The sequence below is a fragment of the Podarcis gaigeae genome (assembly GCF_964106915.1).
Source record: "Podarcis gaigeae genome assembly, chromosome: 10".
Classification (NCBI taxonomy): domain Eukaryota; kingdom Metazoa; phylum Chordata; class Lepidosauria; order Squamata; family Lacertidae; genus Podarcis; species Podarcis gaigeae.
In genome coordinates this window covers 71902028-71920495 of record NC_139686.1, presented here as the reverse complement: position 1 = coordinate 71920495, position 18468 = coordinate 71902028, and the positions used below count along the sequence as shown (strand labels likewise).

Below are 18468 nucleotides of genomic sequence, written 5' to 3'. Positions count from 1 at the left end.
CCCATGAACTCCAAGCAGTGTCTATGTGATCCAGCACCAGTCTCTCAACAACCCAAGGGAGGAGCAGAAATCTTGAAACGTCTGATTAGCTAAAGGTCACTTTGTGATTTTCACATCTGCTGAGCAGGGATCTGTATCCAGTTTTGGCTGGCTCAAGTTCAATACTTTGTCTATCCTACATCACACTTGTACAGTGTGTATTCAGGTATCCAGCTGCCTGCTTTTCCTAACTTGGGAGACAAAAGTTTGGAATGAATGATGTAATATGCAGAATACTAAGAATTTATGAATGTCGTTGATTTTAGCATTTCCGAATGGTGGTTGCTGCCAAAGAGAAAGAAAAAGCAAGCCCTGGGTCATGTACTGGAACCATAACTATCAGTATCCAGAATGAAAATGACGAGGCTCCTGTTTTTAGGTAAGCCTTTTCTGAGCTGTCTCCTTTGGCTTCTGATTAGTTCATAGTTACATTTGGAGGTGTAAGAATTATGAAAGTATATACCTAATAATAATGGCACGCGCATGGCGCTGTGGGTTAAACCACAGAGCCTGGGGCTTGCCGATCAGAAGGTCACAGCTTGAATTCACACGACGGGGTGAGCTCCCGTTGCTTGGTCCCTGCTCCTGCCAACCTAGCAGTTCGAAAGCATGTAAAAGTGCAAGTAGATAAATAGGCACCGCTCCGGCGGGAAGGTCAATGGTGTTTCCGTGTGCTGCTCTGGTTCGCCAGAAGCGGCTTAGTCATGCTGGCCACATGACCCGGAAGCTGTACGCCGGCTCCCTTGGCCAATAAAGCGAGATGAGCACCACAACCCCAGAGTTGTACATGACTGGACCTAATGGTCAGGGGTCCCTTTAACTTTACCTTTATACCTAATAATGTTTGTGTGAATGGGAAAATAATGTTTGTGTGAATGGGGAAAGACAAATGCATTTGAAAGCACAAGTATCATACCAGAATGCTCACCAGAGAACAAAGATGTCTGCCGTTGCACCCTTGGTGGCAAAGTGTACCATTTGTGATGTAGACTTGGTTGGGTTTGGTGCCTGATCATGTGGGAAATACTCCTGGTGGTACATTGAAAGATATGGACTACTGTGGTATTCCTTAAATGATAAAATTGGAGTAGGAAAGGGATCATAGAATCATAGAATCATAGAATCATAGAGTTGGAAGAGACCACAAGGGCCATCGAGTCCAACCCCCTGCCAAGCAGGAAACGCCATCAGAGTACTCCTCCGCCACACTCCTTGGCAGCAAATTCCACTGTCGAACAGCTCTCACTGTCAGGAAGTTCCTCCTAATGTTTAGGTGGAATCTTTTTTCTTGTAGTTTGGAACCATTGCTCCGTGTCCGCTTCTCTGGAGCAGCAGAAAACAACCTTTCTCCCTCCTCTATGTGACATCTTTTTATATATTTGAACATGGCTATCATATCACCCCTTAACCTCCTCTTCTCCAGGCTAAACATGCCCAGCTCCTTTAGCCGTTCCTCATAAGGCATCATTTCCAGGCCTTTGACCATTTTGGTTGCCCTCCTCTGGACACGTTCCAGTTTGTCAGTGTCCTTCTTGAACTGTGGTGCCCAGAACTGGACACAGTACTCCAGGTGAGGTCTGACCAGAGCAGAATACAGTGGCACTATTACTTCCCTTGATCTAGATGCTATACTCCTATTGATGCAGCCCAGAATTGCATTGGCTTTTTTAGCTGCCGCGTCACACTAATAATAATAATAATAATAATTTATTATTTATACCCCACCCATCTGGCTGGGCCTCCCCAAGCCAGGTGTCACCCATCTTGTATTTGTGCCTCTTCTTTTTTTTGCCCAAGTGCAATACTTTACATTTCTCCCTGTTAAAATTCATCTTGTTTGTTTTGGCCCAGTTCTCTAATCTGTCAAGGTCGTTTTGAAGTGTGATCCTGCCCTCTGGGGTGTTAGCCACCCCTCCCAGTTTGGTGTCATCTGCAAATTTGATCAGGATGCCCTTGAGTCCATCATCCAAGTTGTTGATAAAGATGTTGAATAAGACCGGGCCCAAGACAGAACCCTGTGGCACCCCACTAGTCACTCTTCTCCAGGATGAAGAGGAACCATTGATGAGCACCCTTTGGGTTCGGTCAGTCAGCCAGTTACAAATCCACTGAGTGGTAGCATAGTCAAGACCACATTTTACCAGCTTCTTTACAAGAATATCATGGGGCACCTTGTCAAATGCCTTGCTGAAATCAAGGTAGGCTACATCCACTGCGTTCCCTTCATCTACCAGGCTTGTAATTCTGTCAAAAAACGAGATCAGGTTAGTCTGACATGACTTATTTTTCAGAAATCCATGCTGACTATTGGTGAACACAGCATTCCTTTCTAGGTGCTCATAGACTGTTTGCTTAATGATCTGCTCCAGAATCTTCCCTGGTATTGATGTCAGACTGACTGGGCGGTAATTATTTGGGTCCTCTCTTTCCCCCTTTTTGAAAATAGGGACAACATATGCCCTCCTCCAGTCTGCCGGGACTTCGCCTGTTCTCCAGGAATTCTCAAAGATGAGTGCCAGTGGTTCTGAGATCACATCTGCCAGTTCTTTTAATACTCTTGGATGCAGTTCATCTGGCCCTGGAGACTTGAATACATCTAAACTAGCCAAGTATTCTTGTACTATCTCCTTAGTTATTCTGGGCTGTGTTTCCTCTGCTGAATCATTTGCTCCAAATTCTTCCCTCTTTTTTTTTTTATAATAATTTTTTATTATTTTTACAAAACAAAAAAACAGGGAACAAGGGTATAGGAAAAACAAACAAATCACAGACAAATACATAAAACATGACTTCCCCATACCTCCCCTTCTCTGCATCATTATTTTATAATGTGTCAGCAACCCTTCAGTCTATTTCTCTATATATTCTCATTAAGTTTCCCCCTTTAATTTACGATTTACAGCTGTAGTTCTTTGTTTCTAGCCTCTCGACATCTTAACCGTCCAATATTTTACAGTAGTTCTTAAGGTATACTTTAAATTTTCTCCAATCTTCCTCCACCGCCTCCTTCCTCTGGTCGCGGATTCTGCCGGTCATCTCTGCCAATCCCATATATTCGATCACCTTCATCTGCCATTCCTCCAGAGTGGGTAGTTCTTGCATCTTCCAATACTTTGCTAAAAGAATTCTTGCTGCCGTGGTAGCATACATAAAGAAAGTCTTATCCTTCTTCGGTACCAATTGGCCCACCATGCCCAGAAGAAAAGCCTCTGGTTTCTTTGAAAACGTCCATTTAAGGACTTTCTTAATTTCATTATAGATCATTTCCCAGTAGGCCTTAATTTTTGGGCAGGTCCACCAAAGGTGATAGAAGGTTCCTTCAGCTTCCTTACATTTCCAACATTTGTTATTGGGCAAATGATAGATCTTAGCAAGCTTGACTGGAGTCATGTACCACCTGTAAATCATTTTCATAATATTTTCTTTCAAAGCAGTACATGCTGTGAATTTCAAACCGGTGGTCCATAACTGTTCCCAGTCAGCAAACATAATGTCATGACCAACATCTTGTGCCCATTTAATCATAGCTGATTTTACCGTTTCATCCTGTACATTCCATTTCAGCAGCAGGTTATACATTCTAGATAAGTTTTTTGTATTGGGTTCTAACAGTTCCGTTTCTAGCTTTGACTTTTCACTCTGGAATCCTACTTTCCTGTCCAGCTTAAACACTTCATTTATTTGGTGGTAATGTAGCCAATCTCTAACTCTATGTTTTAATTTTTCATAGCTCTTTAATTTAAACTTTTCTCCATCCTTTTCTAGCATTTCATCATATTTTAACCAATTTGAGTCCATGTTAAGTTTTTTAACTGCTTTTGCTTCCATTGGTGATAACCATCTGGGGGTTTTATTTTCCATTAAATCTTTGTACCTGATCCAGACATTATACAATGCCTTCCGTACCATATGGTTTTTAAAACTCTTATGCACTTTCACCTTGTCATACCACAGATACGCATGCCAGCCGAGGTTATTATCATAACCTTCTAGATCTAAGATGTCTGTGTCCTCAAGAAGTAGCCATTGTTTTAACCAGCAGAAAGCTGCTGCCTCATAGTAGAGCCTCAAGTCCGGCAGGGCAAACCCCCCTCTATCTTTTGCGTCTGTTAAGATCTTAAACTTAATTCTGGGCTTTTTGCCCTGCCAGACAAATTTAGATATATCTTTTTGCCACCTCTTGAAACACTCCATCTTGTCCAGAATTTGTAAAGTCTGAAACAAGAATAACACTCTCGGCAATACATTCATTTTGATAACAGCTATACGGCCTAACAAGGAAAGTTTCAGTCTAGACCATATATCTAGATCCCTTTTGACTTCTGTCCAACATTTCTCATAATTGTCCTTAAATAAATTAGCATTTTTTGATGTTAAGTTTACCCCCAGATATTTAACTTTTTTAACAATTTCCAAACCCGTTACATTTTGAAATCTATCTTTTTCTTCCGGTGTCAAATTTTTCCCCAACACTTTGGTTTTTTGTCTGTTCAATTTGAATCCTGCCACTTGACCAAATATCTCAATTAGGTCCAACACTCTTTTCGTACTCTCCTCTGGCTGTTGTAATGTTAGAACTAAGTCGTCTGCAAATGCCCTTAATTTATAATGTTTCGCTCCGACCTGAATACCTTTAACCAGCGGGTCCATTCTAATCATGTTTAACAAAACCTCCAGGACAGATATAAACAGGAGGGGAGACATAGGGCATCCCTGTCGTGTACCCTTTTCTATTGATATATCATCCATCACCATACCATTCACGATTAATTTTGCTTTTTGTTCTGCATATATCGCACCTATACCATTTTGAAATCTTTGGCCTACCCCCATTCCCTGGAGATTCTTCATCATAAAACTCCAATTGATATTGTCAAAGGCTTTCTCCGCATCCACAAAGATCAAAACTGCCTTTTTGTTAATGTCCATTTCCAACAGTTCCAGAATGTCTAAAATATTTCTCACATTACTTGACATATATCTCCCTGGGAGAAAGCCTGTTTGGTCCCATTTGCTCCAAATTCTTCAGGTCGGGCATTGTTTTCTTTATCGGAGAAGACTGAGGCAAAGAAGGCATTGAGGAGTTCAGCCCTTTCTGTATCCCCTGTTTGCATTTCACCATCTTCTCCTCTGAGCGACCCCACTGTTTCTTTGTTCTTCCTTTTGCTACGAACATACCCATAAAAGCCTTTTTTGTTGCTTTTAACCTCTCTAGCAAGCCTGAGTTCATTCTGTGCTTTAACTTTTCTGACTTTGTGTCTACACGTGCTGGTTATTTGTTTGAATTCCTCTTTGGTGGTTTCCCCCCTTTTCCATTTTTTGTACACATCCTTTTTTAATCTTAACTCAGTTAAGAGATCTTTAGATAGCCACCCTGGCTTCTTTAGGCACCTTCCATGTTTCCGTCTCATTGGTATTGCCTGAAGTTGTGCTTTTACTATCTCCCTCTTAACAAACTCCCAGCCATCATGAACTCCCTTTCCTTTTAGTATTACTGTCCATGGGATCTCACCCAGCACTTCCCTAAGTTTTATGAAGTCGGCTTTCTTAAAGTCAAGAAATTGAGTCCTAGTATGCTTGGCTGATCCTTTCCGCTGTATAGTAAACTTCAGAAGAGCATGATCACTCGCGCCTAATGATCCTTCCACTTCTACCCCACTAATCAGGTCATCGACATTGGTTAGGACCAGATCTAAAATGGCTGTTCCTCTTGTTGCTTCTCCCACTTTCTGGACAATGAAGTTGTCTGCAAGGCCAGTGAGGAATCTGTTTGACCTTATGCTCTTGGCTGAGTTTGACATCCAGCAAATATCCGGGTAATTGAAGTCCCCCATTACTACTATCTCCCTTCCTTTTGCATGCTTGGCCATCTGTTCCAGGAAGGCATCATCTATGTCCTCCGTTTGGCTTGGGGATCTATAGTAAACTCCCACAATGAGGTCCCTGTTATTCTTCTCTCCCTTAATTTTGACCCAAATGCTCTCACTTTGGCTTTGAGGTTCTAAATCTTGGATCTCTTCACAGGTATACACATCCCTGACATATAACGCCACTCCTCCTCCTTTCTTGTCTGGTCTGTTTCTCTGAAATAGATTGTATCCCTCCATTATTACATTCCAGTCGTGGGACTTATCCCACCAGGTTTCAGTGATGCCTATTATGTCATATTTAGTTTGCTGTACCAAGAGCTCAAGCTCATCTTGTTTATTACCCATGCTTTGCGCATTAGTGTACAGACATTGAAGTCCATTAATCATTCCCCCGTGTCTCTTATTTAAGGATTTTTTCCTCCCATCACTAGGTCTGCGTGCTGTTTGCTCCATTCGGTCTATGACATTTGGACTCCTACCTTCAGGAGCACTGTCTCCCTCCCCCACATTAGTCAGTTTAAAGCCCTCCTGATGAGGTTTCTGAGATTTTTGGCAAAAACATTCCGCCCAACCGTTGTGAGGTGCAGCCCATCGCTTGCCAGAAGTCCATCTTCAAGAAACTGCTGTCCGTGATCTAAGAATCCAAGCCGTTCCTGTTTACACCATTTGCGAAGCCAGCTGTTCACTTCCACTATTTTTCTCTCTCTCCCTGGGCCACGTCGTTCAACTGGGAGGACAGATGAGATGACAATTTGTGCATTTAATTGCTTCAATTTCCTGCCCAGAGCCTCATAGTCTCTTTTGATCTTCTGGAGGCTATTGCTTGCAGTGTCATTGGTTCCCACATGAACCAAGAGGAAGGGCTATTTGTCAGTGGGTTTTATGATTCCTTGCAGTCGTTCAGTTACATCTTGGATCTTAGCCCCGGGGAGACAGCACACTTCCCGAGACATCTTGTCAGGCCCACAGATCACTGCTTCTGTTCCCCTCAGTAGGGAATCCCCTGTCACCACTACACGCCTCCTCTTAGGTTTGGTCGGGGTTCTTCCGTGAGCTGTCCATTCCAAGGTCGCCTGCACGTTCCCTGAGGACTGACTTTGCTTCTCGTCTTCATATACCTGATCGACTGTAATGAGGGAGAGATCCTCAAACGGAGTCTGCTCTTCGTCTTCCATGCTAGGGGAGAGGACCTCAAAGCGATTGTGTATTTCTAAACAATCAGAGCGAACCCTGGGCTTCCTACTTCTTTGAGTCACGTTTCTCCATATATCTGGCTCCTGTGTTGGTGAACTAGCCTCCTTCCCAGGGGAGTCCCCTGTCTCCTCCTTGGTGGAGATGGTGTGCTCTGTTGCTTCCAAGAAGAGCTCCAGCTCTCTAATTCTTTGGAGGGTAGCTACACGTTCCTCCAGTTGCTGGACTTTGTCTTTTAAGAGGGCAATCAACATGCAATTGCTGCAGGTAAAGCTGCCTGCAACCTTTGGCAAGATGGCAAACATTGTGCAGGAACCGCAGGCGACTGCAGCTGTTCCCTCACTCTCCATCTTGAGAATGTGTCGTTGGGGGTGACTACAGCGGTCCTCCATCATAAGAAGCGTGCAGACAGGACAAATAACTCCCCACCAAAAAAACCCTAGGTCTCCCCCGACAAACGTGCTGATTGCTTTTAAAATAATTAAATAACCAGTATTTTAAAAAGAATTGTCACAGTTGTTTAAAACAGAGGTACTTCCCCCGTTCCAGAACATCAGAGCCCCTTTGAATAAACGTGTGGTTCCCTCAATATCCCCCTCCAAATATCTACCATCCCGGTGGGTCACTGAAGGAAAAGAAAGTGAGTGAGGGTTATGAATAAAATATGCATTAGAAACAAAACAAAAGAGCCAAGGGAGACATCTTGGATATCAGCTCTCTTCTGAAAGTGAAAAAAGACAGAATTTATTTTGCTCGCAGCTAGACAGAGATGTCAAGATAGATTAACTGTCATCTCAAACGTATGTTAAGGGACCATTCAGAAGCAATATTCTTTCGTCCACTATTTTAACAATGTATTCTTTGATGCAGTGTTCTTTTTGGGAAAATATGGGGTTCTGATATCAGAATGGTGTGTTTTCAGTTACCTTGGATTAATAATATCCAGGTAAGTATATTTAGATGACTGCCTTCCTTAATAGTCCATGCCATGACCAAAATACAATAAGGTCAGATTTCAGACTTCCTTATGGATTGATGAAAGGTGTTATACAGATTGCAGTATGTTCTAGAATAGGGATTTGTGAGAAACCTTTTGGAACTACATACCAATGGAGAGCAGAGCCAAAGGCAAACGTGGGTGGATCCAGTGCTTTTTTTTCTTTAAAAAATGTTTAGGGGTACTTTCATTTTGATTCAAGAAAATCACCATTTTGTAGTTCAAATCGGGGGAAATAAATACAAAGTACAAAGAACATGCATTACCTCATGTTACACAACTGACAGCTCACAGTAAGTTACACATTGGCATGAGGTTTCATCAGTAAAACACCACTCATCCACATTCCACACTGCTTCACACATTAAATGCTCACTTCCATCTGAGACTCAGGAAACACTGGGAAAGGAAATGAGGCCGCCATTGGGGGTGGCGAAAGAACTGACGGTTCACTGTGCTAGAGAAGAAACTATTTTTTAAATTTTTTTAGTTTCTTTTCCTGTTATATTCACAAAATGTTTAGGGGTATGCGTACCCCTGCATACCCCCAGAAAAAAGCATTGGGTGGATCAATAGATATGGCACATACCTTGGTTCAGTAGGCTACATTCCAGCTTTGCACACAAACAGGTCCTCTCCATCTTGGCAAGCAAGAAGCATCATTGCAGTTCAAGGACACAATCTAGGCAGCAAGAAATGCCCAAGGAAGCTGCAGAGTAGAGATGGCAAAGGGAGAGAGCAGGTATGGCCTGCTAAGAGCCCTGGAGGTCAAATAGAACGGGGGCCAAATGAGGCCCTTGAGTTTTTTCTACATTGCATTGCATTTTCATTCTGCCCAGGCAGGCACTGGAAAACCTTCTGGACTCATGGGACCATTTATGAACAATAGGAACTGCTGCAGGCACCATGAACACCACACACTCATTCTCCCCACAAGCAATTAGACTTGGAAAGTGCAGCTGAGGAGGCAAGAGTTAACCTTCCCTCCCCCAGGGGCACAGTGATCACTCCACGCCCCCTTCCTACCCACCAATATGGCTTGGAGCCAACACAAAGCCATTTTCAAGCCTGATTACAATGGAGGGCCAGCTATTTCTTTCTTTTTGGATGGGGTCACAGCTCTCCAGTTGACTGCCCACCCCCCAATTACCCCTTCTGTTGGCTATCATGGAAGGCTTCATTTGAGCCAAATGTGGTGAGGAAGGTCTCAGCTGGGAACCAAGGGGATAATCTTTTTAAACCCAATGTGTGTGTGTGTGGGGGTGTCCTGTAGAGAAGTCACAGCTGTAACACCCCCACCAAAAAAACCCTCTGTATGGCAATCAAGCTTGGGAAAAACCACACTGGCTAAGAGAAGGCTTCTTTCAATCCTAGGACCCTGTGGGCACCAGGTTTCATGGGCACCCATGAGGACCATGCTAGCAACTCGTGCTCTAAGGAGCGACATACAATACATGAGCCTGCCTTTTATCCTCATAACAGTCACTTTAGGCTAGACTAAGGTCGGTAGTCTAAGAGGAAGGTTAGGCTAAGAGAAAACGATGGTCAAAGGTCACCCCATTTGAAAGCTTCTATGGACTGTGCAACTCTACTGCATGCCTCAAAAACAGCATGGTATATTGTACATGTTTCTGCATTATATGTGGTAGTGGTACATAATGAGGCATGGCTGCCTTTCCAGCATCTGTGCCACTGCTGTGCACCTTGATGGGGCTGCAGTAAAGTGAGGCAGTGGCAAGCTCAGGGCCACATGGTTGTCCCAGCAGGATCACTTCCACCAATCTGGCATTCCCATTGGTGCACCTCAGCAGCCTTGACTTCACCAGCCCCATTGAGCTAAGCGGCAGTAGTGTTGCTGTCATTGGCCACCTCTACGTATTGTGCATATTTTAAACAACTTGATGATTTGGGTCAAAGCTTGAAGCAGTCTTTCATTTTCCCACAGGAATTCATCTGTAATTCATATTACTATTTTGGAAGATCTGCCTTTTGGGACATCGGTGGCAAGACTGGTTGCAGTGGACAGAGATATAGGGGACAGAGTCTACTATGAATTTGTGGGCAGTTACAGAGGTTTTACTATTGATTCTGGTAAGGTAGGATCATCAAACATTTCAAAACTGGGAAAAATGCTTCCAAATCTAAGTTATGAAGAACAGCAGAATGCATCCACTCAACCAGCCGAGCCCAACCCAACCTGTGGTACACTAAGCCAAATAGACTACAGCATCACTACATGGTGCTAGGCCCACCCTCCACCTTGCATACCAAGCAAGCAACACAACCAGGAGTTTTATCATGTCTCATTGGACGGCCACCAAAAATGGCTGGTTTCATTTAACTTTGAAGTATTCAACAAAAGGCTCCAGTGTCCTGAAAGAGGGTGGGAAGAATACAGGAAGCTACCTTAGATATTTTTAAAAGTGAGAATATTGGCCTATCCTGCCCAACTGGCTGCCTTATATTTTAAGAAAAGTGACATTATTGGCCCATCTTGCCCAAAGTTCTCCATTCTGACCAGGAGCAGCTCTGCAGAGTCTAGGGCAGAGGTGTCTCCCAACCTGTATGCCTGATTCTTTGAACTGGAGATGTCAGAGATTTAACCTGGGACATTTTCCTACAATGTTTGTCCTCCAGCACTCACTTTCAGCCTTTCCCCATAGACAGGGGCGTAGCTAGCTGCTCCAGCACCTGGAGCAGTGGGGCGGGGCGATCTGCCCATGGGGGCGGGGTGATCCACACATGGGGGCGGCACGGCAATCCACGCACAGAGTCCGCCTGGCAGAAGCAGGCCCCACGCTGCCATTTCGGACAGCACAGGGCTCTAAGTCACCGCATCACTCCCAGGAAAGACACATGGCTTGGGCGCTCTGCAGGCCCAGGCGGTGTGCCAATATGTCACCCCCCTCAAGAATGACACCCAGGGCGGACAACGCTCCCCTTTCCACGCACCTGCCCATAGACTCAAATATGGTGGAAAGGATTTCATTGTCAATTTCTTACTGCAAAGATTTGGTTCCCTTAATCATGAATTCTGGAAATTTTAAGCATGGAGGATTAGATGGTGGACATTAGAGGCGATAAGAATATAAACATCAAAGGTCTGTAGTATTTAATTTAATACTATGAGAGGACATTCTCAATAGATGTTGAGAGACTATTTGGAGATGATAATAAACTATGTTATTTATAATATAATACTAATGCAAACTATAAAATACAATCAACTGACTGATTAATATGCTACAATGTGTTTAGCTGCTTTTGATGTAAAATTAATGATTATGTTGAAACTGATATTTTTATGTATTTAAAACTTAATCTAAACCGCTTTGTGACCTGAAAGGCAATTATGCATATTTGACTCATGCTCATCTTTTAGGCCTATTTATACCTAATTGATAGCAGTGTAGTAATGCTATCAGCATGCCTAGCTCAAATAGTACTTGGACTACTTGGACTACTGCAATGCACTCTACATGGGGCTACCTTTGAAGGTGACTTGGAAACTACAACTAATCCAGAATGCGGCAGCTAGACTGGTGACTGGGGGCGGCTGCCGAGACCATATAACACCGGTCTTGAAAGACCTACATTGGCTCCCAGTACATTTCCGAGCACAATTCAAAGTGTTGGTGCTGACCTTTAAAGCCCTAAACGGCCTCGGTCCAGTATACCTGAAGGAGCATCTCCACCCCCATCATTCTGCCTGGACGCTGAGGTCCAGCGCCGAGGGCCTTCTGGCGGTTCCCTCATTGCGAGAAGCAAAGCTACAGGGAACCAGGCAGAGGGCCTTCTCGGTAGTGGCGCCCGCCCTGTGGAACGTCCTTCCAGCAGATGTCAAAGCGATAAACAACTACCTGACATCCAGAAGACATCTTAAGGCTGCCCTGTTCAGGGAAGTTTTTAACGTGTGATTTTACTGTATTTTTGGTTTCTATGGAAGCCGCCCAGAGTGGCTGGGGAGGCCCAGCCAGATGGGCGGGGTATAAATAATAAATTATTATTATTATTATTATAAATAAGCAGATCAATGGGACTTGAATCCAATCTGATATAAACACAATTCCTATAAAATAAAGTTATCCACCTATAGAGGAAGCTTATACCTTTGCTTATACCTAATATGTTCTATTATCATTCTAAACTGGTTTCTTATATCTTGCTTCTGCTTCCATTACTTTAAAATGTTTTGCAGTGTCAATCAAGGCATTCTCTCCCCTACCCCCAATATATATATATTTTGGTACCTAGATACTGGTGAAATTACAACCACCTATCGTTTGGACTATGAAGATCTCAGTTTCCCCCATAAAACGGCATTGGAAATCAGAGCTTTTGACAATGATAGGTTGCATTCTTCCACTGTTCTGCTGATTATCACACTGCAGGATGTAAATGATAATTCTCCATTTTGCACCCAAGACCTTTACATGTAAGTGTCTGAAGTACTTTCTATAGTCGTTGTTTTCAGTAGTAGAAAAAAAGTGCTCAATTTTAATTGTAAGGGTTGCCATATGTCTGTAAATATCGGCAGTGCCGTATTTCCACAAAAACTCAACAACTTTGCCAAAATAATCTCAACATGGATTTTCATTGTTTGAAATATGGCAACCCTATCATATCTGTTCAGTTCTGACTTATCTGGGTGTTGCGAACATGGCTGAGGTCATTTTTTCCCCATGTACATTTTCAGCTGCACAGAAAAAAAATGTGACACCCTCCACAAATGCCAAGTTTAAAATGTTTGCTCATTTTGATTACTCTCAAATGTTCCTCCCCCCCCCCCATGACATCAGCATGCAGCCTGACCTGGCCATGCAATGCTGTGACATCCAGTTCACCATGGAGGTCCGGTTAGTGTAATCACCCTTGTTGATTAACCCAGAAGGGAGATTTCCAAGTAGAGGGAAACAGCCAAATGATTCAGCAAGGAGGCAGACCAGAAGGCGCAATGGGAAATCAAGGAAGCAAACAAGCAAGCAAGTCGGGTGGTACATTAAGGAATCAATAATGGAGTAAGTCTATAAGCAGATCAAGCTGTTTCTCCCCAGAATAAAGATCTTAGCCGGAGCCAACAGAATTATAAGGCCAGATGTGTTTTTCTGGATCCATTACGTGACCTGATCTCTGGTAGATTGCACACTGAAGTACTACCTTCGACCATCTGCACTAGTGTAGTACTCAAGGAATCAGGTTAAAGCTCCTACATGCATGCTTCCAGAGTGGTGTGGGGAGCAGACATCCGGGTTTAAAATCCCTGAAACTTTACAGGAGGAAGCAGGAACAATCCAAGGAGAAAAGGTGCCACAGGAAAAAAAATGGTTTATGTAAATGTTCAACCTCTTCAATCTGAATGTGTTGTCTGGCACTTACAAACCAATTTCAAGCATGGCATTTGGGGAAGCAGTATTGGCTACTAGTTGACACTGCAAAACCCAAATATCAAAGCAAGTCCAAGAGTATTCAGTGAAGCCAAAGTTCTGAATGTAGGATGTTCACACACACACCCAAAAAAGCATGATCAGGGGCGTAGGAAAGGGGGTGGTGGTCCGCCCCAGGTGCCATCATGGAGGGGGGTGACAAATTATCAAGGAACAATTACTGCCCTACTAGGGTGGTTCATTTTTTATATTTTTTTAAAATGTCTGCTCCGAAAGTCTTATCTTACTACACTAGGGATTATATAGCTATATATGAAATTCCATGCATATCAGTTAATATCTTGACCCTCATCCATGAAAATAGCTGTTTACTTGGCCGTTTTCCGATGTGGTGAAGGCTGAAATTTCAATTCAGTGGAGCAGGGTCAATATATTAACTGATATGCATGAAGTTTCCGATATAGCTATATAATATCTAGTTTAGTAAGATAAGACCTTTCAAACAGGCATTTTTTTTAAAAAGTTCTTTATGAACCGCCCTACTGCCCTACCCTCCGCTGGGCTTCCTGGGTCCTGGAAAGTCGGCCTATGTGAAGAAAATGAGACAAGGCTGAGTAGATTCGGCCTTGCCTTGCCTTCGCCCCGCCCCCTGCACACAGCCGATTTTTCATGATTTTACTGCTGTGGTTTTTTGTTTTGTTTTGTTTTGGTAAACCACTTTGCAGGTTTTTAAAAATAAATTTTATGAAATAAATAAACAACAAATATAAATAAAATAACAAGCCAAAATACAATCCATCCTGTAGATTTAAGTACCTGTCCATAGTTGCCTACTTGTTATCAGAGGCCCAGAATCCACATTCCTTTGTAAGAAAATATGAAATAATGTTAAGCCATTTTTTCAGGCAATAAATAAATAAATAAATGTGGGGGGGGGGTGACAAGAAATTTTCCGCACCGGGTACCACCTGACCTTCTTATGCCTCTGTGCATGATGTCCTGTTTTTATCATAGTTATGTCAATTAGAGTTACATGCATGTTCTCTATGGATTTTCTCATTTATAGCATTGAAGTGCCTGAAACAATTGCTATTGGGACTCCCTTGTGCACCTTAGAGTGTGGAGATAGAGATGGAACACCTCCCGACAATGTTCTCACCTTCACACTGGATGATTACTCCAATAATTTTTTCACGCTAGCTGACAATGAAATCAAAGTATGTACTATCACAAAACACTTTACTGTGCACAAGTGTGTGTTAGCCAACTAGATTGTAGCTTTTAACTATGCACATTTTTGAAATATAACTCCAGTCTGATTGTTAATTACAATTGTTAATTGAAAGAGAATTTGTGTTGACATAGATATTAATACAGAAGGGTAGGTGCTTGACTATGCAGAAGTAAGAGATCACGGTGGTGTTGTTTGGGACAGTAATTCTGCGCTGAACAGCTCTTGAAAATCAACACCAAAACATCTGACCCAGATATGCATCTACATAGTTTGGTCACTTGTCATTTTATTATATAACACTTGGAAATTGAATGTGTGAACTATCTCCATGGGGGGGGGGGGGAATGTAAGTGGTTGGAGGTGACATGATGCTGTCATCTATGGTGTTAGATCTGTAATGAGTTTTTCACTTATGTGGATCTCATTTGCTGCTGCAGTCATCAAATGACAAAGCAGGAAAACCACAATATCCCAACTTGTATTTATTCTAGTCTCGTTGTTCTTAAGCTGGTTTTTCTCATGCACCACTTAAAAATTGCTGTAGTTCTTGGTATACCAATTAATGGTTTTTTTCTGCCTGTTGTAGCAATTTTAATGATCATAGATCATAGAATTGTAGAGTTGGAAGGGACCATCAAGTCCAACCCCCTGCAGCCTAGAATAGCATTAACTTTTTTTGCTGCTGCATCACACTCTTGATTCATGTTAAGCTTGTGGTCTACTAAGACCCCTAGATCTTTTTCACACGTACTACTGGCAAGCCAGGGGTTCCCCATTTTATATTTGTACAGCTGCGTAATTTAGAACTTTACATTTCTCTCTATTGAAATTCATTTTGTTAGCTTGGGCTCAGTTCGCCCAATAGCAAAAGCTGTGTACAATTGATATATAAAATTCCTTCCCAGTAATTCACAAATGAATTAATGTTTCATTAAAAAGGTATTTTTTAAAAAATCATTTCCCTATAGGTTGGTCCTCAGCACCTAAACTGTGATTCTGATCTGTTTGCCGCAATGCAGTTCAAGCATATACTGATGATCCAAGTTTCTGATGGTGGTGAGCCACCACAAACAAGTAAGTTGTCCTGAACATGTGGAGGACCTAGATTTATCTAGATTCATGTGAGGGAAGATCACCCTCTCAGCAAGGACCCTGTTACCCCAGGAATCTAGTTGTCCTGAGCATGTGGAAGACCTAGATTTATCTAGATTCATGTGAGGGAAGATCACCCTCTCAGCAAAGACCCTGTTACCCCAGGAATCTAGTTGTCCTGAGCATGTGGAAGACCTAGATTTATCTAGATTCATGTGAGGGAAGATCACCCTCTCAGCAAAGACCCTGTTACCCCAGGTATCTAGTTGTCCTGAGCATGTGGAAGACCTAGATTTATCTAGATTCATGTGAGGGAAGATCACCCTCTCAGCAAAGACCCTGTTACCCCAGGTATCTAGTTGTCCTGAGCATGTGGAAGACCTAGATTTATCTAGATTCATGTGAGGGAAGATCACCCTCTCAGCAAGGACCCTGTTACCCCAGGAATCTAGTTGTCCTGAGCATGTGGAAGACCTAGATTTATCTAGATTCATGTGAGGGAAGATCACCCTCTCAGCAAGGACCCTGTTACCCCAGGTATCTAGTTGTCCTGAGCATGTGGAAGACCTAGATTTATCTAGATTCATGTGAGGGAAGATCACCCTCTCAGCAAGGACCCTGTTACCCCAGAAATCTAGTTGTCCTGAGCATGTGGAAGACCTAGATTTATCTAGATTCATGTGAGGGAAGATCACCCTCTCAGCAAAGACCCTGTTACCCCAGGTATCTAGTTGTCCTGAGCATGTGGAAGACCTAGATTTATCTAGATTCATGTGAGGGAAGATCACCCTCTCAGCAAGGACCCTGTTACCCCAGGAATCTAGTTGTCCTGAGCATGTGGAAGACCTAGATTTATCTAGATTCATGTGAGGGAAGATCACCCTCTCAGCAAGGACCCTGTTACCCCAGGAATCTAGTTGTCCTGAGCATGTGGAAGACCTAGATTTATCTAGATTCATGTGAGGGAAGATCACCCTCTCAGCAAGGACCCTGTTACCCCGGAATCTAGTTGTCTTGAGCATGTGGAAGACCTAGATTTATCTAGATTCATGTGAGGGAAGATCACCCTCTCAGCAAGGACCCTGTTACCCCGGAATCTAGTTGTCTTGAGCATGTGGAAGACCTAGATTTATCTAGATTCATGTGAGGGAAGATCACCCTCTCAGCAAGGACCCTGTTACCCCAGGAATCTAGTTGTCCTGAGCATGTGGAAGACCTAGATTTATCTAGATTCATGTGAGGGAAGATCACCCTCTCAGCAAGGACCCTGTTACCCCAGGAATCTAGTTGTCCTGAGCATGTGGAGGACCTAGATTTATCTAGATTCATGTGAGGGAAGATCACCCTCTCAGCAAGGACCCTGTTACCCCAGGAATCTAGTTGTCCTGAGCATGTGGAGGACCTAGATTTATCTAGATTCATGTGAGGGAAGATCACCCTCTCAGCAAGGACCCTGTTACCCCAGGAATCTAGTTGTCCTGAGCATGTGGAAGACCTAGATTTATCTAGATTCATGTGAGGGAAGATCACCCTCTCAGCAAGGACCCTGTTACCCCAGGAATCTAGTTGTCCTGAGCATGTGGAAGACCTAGATTTATCTAGATTCATGTGAGGGAAGATCACCCTCTCAGCAAAGACCCTGTTACCCTAGGAATCTAGTTGTCCTGAGCATGTGGAAGACCTAGATTTATCTAGATTCATGTGAGGGAAGATCACCCTCTCAGCAAGGACCCTGTTACCCCAGGAATCTAGTTGTCCTGAGCATGTGGAAGACCTAGATTTATCTAGATTCATGTGAGGGAAGATCACCCTCTCAGCAAAGACCCTGTTACCCTAGGAATCTAGTTGTCCTGAGCATGTGGAAGACCTAGATTTATCTAGATTCATGTGAGGGAAGATCACCCTCTCAGCAAGGACCCTGTTACCCCAGGAATCTGGGGCTAGACAGGCTTCTGATTACCCACCATGGGTTTGGGGGGATACAATAGAAATATCTCCACTGACATAGAAAGGCATAAAGCCACATGAAAAGGAAATGTTTTCAATCCTTCTCCCAAATCACTGTGATTGGAGTGCCCTGGGAAAACAATTCACTGTGATTAAAAACTGAAATAAAAGATTCCCCCTACCTGTCAACCTCCCACAAGATGCATAGCTCTTGCCACCCACATTTTAATTCTGGCTCATTCAGTAAAATCCCTTAATAATAGTTGTTTTTGAAGCACTGATCTGGCATTTATAAAAGAGCAGTTGAAGGTTTTGTGGACTGAAAATGGGGCTTTCTCTGGGATCAGAATTTTTGGAGAAGGACTGAAAAGGGGGAAAGCTTGTAGGCATCTAAACTATCTTCCATCAACTAGACTTGTCTTCCTTCCGTATTCTTTCCCTCCCATGAATCCAAGTCTTGCTCTCTTCTCCAACACCATAGGATCCAATTTCATCGCTGTATGCCAGGCACACCCTAAAACCTCAGTGTTGCAGCAATACTAGCCGAAAAGGGAATATAAAAAATATGATACCCCACTGAAAGCTCTTGGCACTTTTTGTTACCAGAAAAATGCAATCTCAATCAGAGTGTAATTCTCATTATTCTATCACTAGTATGAAAACAAATATTTCTGGTGATGGGAACATAGATGATTAAATGTTTGTTCTAATTCA

The 18468-nt window shown here is 43.0% G+C and overlaps 1 protein-coding gene across 1 annotated transcript in view; it reads left to right on the top strand.

Moving 5' to 3' along the window:
* Nucleotides 1-18468, top strand: part of LOC310825834 (cadherin-related family member 4-like) — a gene marked incomplete at its 5' end in the record, with an annotated part of 62224 nt that overhangs the window by 16372 nt on the left and 27384 nt on the right. Inside the window, 5 exons of the mRNA XM_083699653.1 lie at nucleotides 306-418; nucleotides 10043-10188; nucleotides 12352-12532; nucleotides 14548-14698; nucleotides 15684-15789. Of these exons, the coding sequence (XP_083555779.1) occupies nucleotides 306-418; nucleotides 10043-10188; nucleotides 12352-12532; nucleotides 14548-14698; nucleotides 15684-15789 (697 nt within the window). The remainder of the gene's footprint in view (nucleotides 1-305; nucleotides 419-10042; nucleotides 10189-12351; nucleotides 12533-14547; nucleotides 14699-15683; nucleotides 15790-18468) is intronic.